Source organism: Sinocyclocheilus grahami, unplaced genomic scaffold, assembly GCF_001515645.1.
Source record: "Sinocyclocheilus grahami isolate Dianchi unplaced genomic scaffold, SAMN03320097.WGS_v1.1 scaffold1006.1, whole genome shotgun sequence".
Taxonomy (NCBI): domain Eukaryota; kingdom Metazoa; phylum Chordata; class Actinopteri; order Cypriniformes; family Cyprinidae; genus Sinocyclocheilus; species Sinocyclocheilus grahami.
This window is the reverse complement of record NW_015506185.1, coordinates 213,593-218,758: the sequence shown is the minus strand read 5'-3', so window position 1 is coordinate 218,758 and position 5,166 is coordinate 213,593. Positions and strand designations below refer to the sequence as shown.

The 5,166-nt window shown below is 39.5% G+C and overlaps 1 protein-coding gene across 1 annotated transcript in view; it reads left to right on the top strand.

The window, feature by feature from the left end:
• wrnip1 (WRN helicase interacting protein 1) overlaps positions 1–5,166 on the top strand; it is a 12,646-nt gene that overhangs the window by 5,068 nt on the left and 2,412 nt on the right. Inside the window, exons 3-6 of the mRNA XM_016250769.1 lie at positions 1,656–1,888; positions 2,966–3,189; positions 4,677–4,832; positions 4,997–5,076. Of these exons, the coding sequence (XP_016106255.1) occupies positions 1,656–1,888; positions 2,966–3,189; positions 4,677–4,832; positions 4,997–5,076 (693 nt within the window). The remainder of the gene's footprint in view (positions 1–1,655; positions 1,889–2,965; positions 3,190–4,676; positions 4,833–4,996; positions 5,077–5,166) is intronic.

Sequence of the window (5,166 nt, the reverse complement as noted above, 5' to 3'; positions counted from 1 at the left end):
CACACACACAAACACACTCTCACACACACACACACACACACACACACTCACACACCGACACACACACACACACACAGATTTTAAGAGAGACACGGAGATTTAAGTGTACAGACCTACTTTTGATTTATTAATGCAAATTTTGGCAAATTCCGTGACATTCTGCAGAAAATTCCGTTTTTATTTCTGGATTCCGTGATTCCGTCCATGTTTTCTGCATCATGGAAATCATAGAGCACTAGCACCGTGACCCCATAATGTTTGTGAAACATCTTGATAATCAATGTGATTGTCTGCTAGGACACCTGTGTGGATGTGAGAAGAACAGACTTTTAAAAAACCATTAAAAATGGCTGATTCAAAGACAAAAGTTATGAAAAGTGGAAAAAAGATCCTATAGCATTTCAGATGCAGAAACTTGATTTGAAATTCAGACTTTTTACATTTGACTTGTGTCTCCAAACACATTTTGGTCGCACTGTATGTGAACAGGTGGTGTAGGTACAGCTGGCACAGGATCACTCTGGAAGCGTGTTTATTTGTGTATGCCTGACAGTCAAGACAGTTTATCCTCACCCACAGCGCCGGAGGCTTTAAATACATCCATAATTATATTCATAAATGAAGCAGACAATATACCAGCCAAAAGGATTCCCTCCTCATGCTTTCCTATTTAGCCTTGATTCAAAGAACCTGAGCACATTTCGAATAAACAGAGAGACTTATGTATACTGGACTACACTGCGCCCCTTTATTGTGTGGTGGCACATAGTGGCTTTGCCGCTCTAAAGATGGAAACTATTAGACAGAAAATATGTGGTATTAAAATAAGGTCAACAGAAAGATGACAATTAGTTTGTGCTCCATCTGCATCACTCAGCCATAAACGAATATACACATAACTTATTATTATTTGATGCATTTATTAGTTCTTCAAATCAACTGCCCTGACTAACATGAGGCCACTTGTGATTGCTTTTTAGCTCACATATCAGTACAGATGTTGAATTTACCAGCGGGGCTAAAGTTAAAATATAACATCCATAAAAATTTTAAAAAGCTTCTTTTTTTTGTGTGTGTATTCTGATATGCATTAAATCTGTCAAATGCATGAGAAATGTGCAAAAAAATAGTAGTTAGTCAGTAATAGAGGTGTGACTCTTCAAGTATCTGTACTTTATTGGAGTATTTCTATTTTGAGAAACGTTTACCTCATTCCAAAGCATACTATTGTACATATTGCGTCACTACATTTCTTAAAAACATGTTGTTCCTTATTATTTTGAACTGATTTTTTTCCCTCACTTGTTTGCACACAAGTATCAGTAACCTAAAGTGATATATTAATATATTTAATGTTTTGACAGGCCATGTCTAGATATTTTGATTATATAAAATATACAATATAAAATTACTAAATAAAAAAGTATATAAGTTAAAGTTTACAAAATAAGCATTCATTGATAAGTACTTTTTATTTTTAATAAGCAAGTACATAAAAAAATTAAATGCTTTTGTACTTTTACTCAAGTAAAATTGAAAAGTAGTACTTAATGCTTTCAATGGAGTAATAATTTATTAGTGTATCTGTGTTTTTACCTGTTGGAGTGTAAGGTATCTTCTCTTGTCCTCCCATGTCTCCTCTGTTCTCGTCTCAGGACACATTCTTGCCTCACGTGGAGTGCGGGACGATCACTCTTATTGGCGCCACCACAGAGAACCCGTCCTTCCAGGTCAACAGCGCGCTACTGAGCCGCTGCAGGGTTCTGGTTCTGGAACGGCTGTCGGTGGAAGCGATGGGCTCGATCCTGCGCCGGGCTGTAGACTTTCTGGGACTGCAGGTGTTGAACGGGGATGCGGTGGAGCGGGACGCTTCAGAGATCTGCTCAGAGTAAGTGTCAGTCGTGCCCTTGTTATCCCGGTGGGCCTGAGACGGCCCATCCTCTGACTTCACTGCCTCATTTTGATGATTTATTAGTGGTTTGGATTGGTAAGTAGGACAAACGGTTGTCTCTCAGCCCGGCCTCGAGTGGACCAGCTGTGAAGTGCTGCAGATCAGGTTTTAGGGCCCTCAGGAGTCCTGTAAACACAAACGTGTTGAGTTTCGCTGAACCGAACGCTCTCGTTGTTTTATGAGTTTTCTCAGTCTGAAGAACAGCATGTGACTTACTCAAGAGAATAAAATAAGACAGGGTTGAAAATATCAATCTGTGGTGTTTTCAAGTGATGCTTGAACAAAACGTCACCAAGAAGTATCTGTATCATGCATCACATCCAATAAATCACAATAAGCTTTGTGTTCTGTTACTTATGATATGAAACTAAGTCTCAGCTTTTAAATTCTGTCAATTGCATTACAAAATTCAAAGAATAAATACCGCTTCACTGCTGTTTAATGTGGCGTTATAGATTGCTATAGCTCCGTAGTTCAAGCGGCACATGGAGCGAACATCTCTTCATCTTTACTACTAGTTATAGCACGAAATGAACATGAATAAACATCAGAAGGTATGTTTAAAGAAATAACAACTTACTAAAATGAATCATGTCTCATGTATTCACTCAATCAGTGTTTGATGTAATGCAGGGATTTCCAAACATTTTTGTCAGCCGAACCCTTTTGACTTGAAATATTTACTTGAAATATCTCTGAGGACGTTCATAATTCAATAATTTAACAACACAGTTGCATATTTACAGTTCAGTGACGCTTAATGTTATATTTGCAGCAGCAATATTTCTTACATGCTCACGGCAGCATGTTGTGGATGTATTGGCAGTAGCGTAGCAGATCTATTCCGCCAAGACCAAATACATTAACATTACCATGCCAATCCCTCCGAGAGCTGTCATGACAAATATATAGTTTAATTATATTGTACATTTCTTGATTATTTTGTGTATTTCTTAACATAAGACACTCTGATGAGTTGAGCAGGCCTGAGCTCAGTGTGCCGTCTGTGTTCAGATCTCAGGTGTGTATCGAGCAGAAGGCGCTGGACATGGTGGCGCACCTGTGTGACGGAGACGCTCGAGCCGCTCTCAACGGTCTGCAGCTGGCGGTGCAGGCGTGTGTGGCGCAGGTGCGCACCGCTTCATCCAAACCCCACGCCGGCCCGCAGCCAATAACAGTGCGCGAGCAGCACATTAAAGAAGGACTTCAGAGATCACACATCCTTTATGATAGAGCAGGTGTGTCCTGTTTGCACTCAAGTCATCTGTCTATTTAATATAGCACAGTTATTGTGACTCACCTGTAACAAAAGATGACCTGTTTTGTCAAACAGATCCACAGAATTCAAGTCTGGCCACTGAACAAGCTCTATGGCACTTTCCACAAATTAGAGTAAATTTGCAACCCAATTGTGGCATAGCTTTTAGGGTCTTGAATTTGTGCTTGTTGGATGTTTTTAGCTGAATAAAGTATTAATAAAGTATTTTGACATTAGCTAATTAGCTATGTATGTGACCACGGACCACAAAACCAGTCATAAGGGTAAATTTTCCGAACTTGAGATTTATATTATTTATAAGCTTTCCATTGATGTATGGTTTGTTATGATAGGGCAATATTTGGCTGAGATACAACTATTTGAAAATCTGGAATCTGAGGGTGCAAAAAAATCTAAATATTGAGAAAAAAGCTGTCCAAATTAAGTTCTTAGCAATGCATATTACTAATCAAAAATGAAGTTTTGATATATTGATAGTAGGAAATTTACACAATAACTTAATGGAACATGATCTTTACTTAATATCCTAATGATTTTTGGCATAAAAGAAAAATCTATAATTTTTACCCATGCAATGTATTTTTAGCTATTGCTACAAATATACCTACTTATGACTGCTTTTGTGCTCCAGGCTCACATATATAAACAGTTGTGCTCATAAATTTACATGCAGAATTGCAAAATGTTAATTTTAACAAAATAAGAGGGATTGCATGTTATTGTTTATTTAATACTGTCCTGAATAAGCAATTTCACATAACATATGTTTACATGTACTCCACAAGACAAAATAATAACTGAATTTATAAAAAAGGACCCCGTTCAAAAGTTTACATACCCTTGAATCTTAATACTGTATGTCATTTCCTGGATGATCCACGACTGTCTTTATATTTTGTGATAGTTGTTCATGAGTCCCTCGTTGGTCTTGAGCAGTTCAACTGCCTGCTATTCTTCAGAAAACCCCCCAGCTCCTGCACATTCTTTGGTTTTCCAGCATCTTCTGCACATTTGAACCCTTTCCAAAAGTGACTATGATTTTGAGATCCATCTTTTAACACCGAGGACAACTGAGGGACTCATGGATAACTATTACAAAAGGTGAAAACATGTACTGATGCTCAAGAAGGCCACACAATGCGTTAAGAGACGGGGGTGAGTTATTCAATGGAAAAACAAGTGCGTTAGCTTTTTTGAGGTAAGCTGCTGCAATTCTTTGCCACTGTAAACACTTACAAGATGCTGTTGAAAACTGTACATCAAGATGCAAGCAAACACCACTGTTTTTTGTTAAATGCTTAACAAATTGATTGTGTAATGCTCTTGTGCTATACTATGTCACATCCACAGTATATCTACAGTTAGTTTGGATTGTAAAATGTGACGTGTGTGTGTGTGTGTGTGTGTGTGTGTGTGTGTGTGTGTGTGTGTGTGTGTCACACACAGGTGAGGAGCACTATAACTGTATCTCAGCCCTGCACAAGTCAATGCGAGGCTCCGAGCCCAACGCTGCCCTCTACTGGCTCGCCAGAATGCTGGAGGGCGGTGAAGACCCGCTGTATGTGGCCCGCAGACTCGTCCGCTTCGCCAGCGAGGATATCGGTAAGCAGACGCTCCTTTTCAGTTCAACTTATTAACGGAGTTAGAGGGAAACGTTTCAACATTTTCCAAAACCACTGTTTTACCACAATAGAAACTTGATGATTAGTGTGTAATCCAAAAGTGAGCGTCTTGACAGACTAGATGTGTTGTGGACTCTCCTGAAGGTCTGGCAGACCCGGCGGCACTCTCTCAAGCCGTATCGGCGTTCCAGGCCTGCCACTTCATCGGCATGCCAGAGTGTGAGGTACCACACACACACACACACACACACACACACACACACACACACACACACACACACACACACACACACACCAGAGACACCCACGGCGCA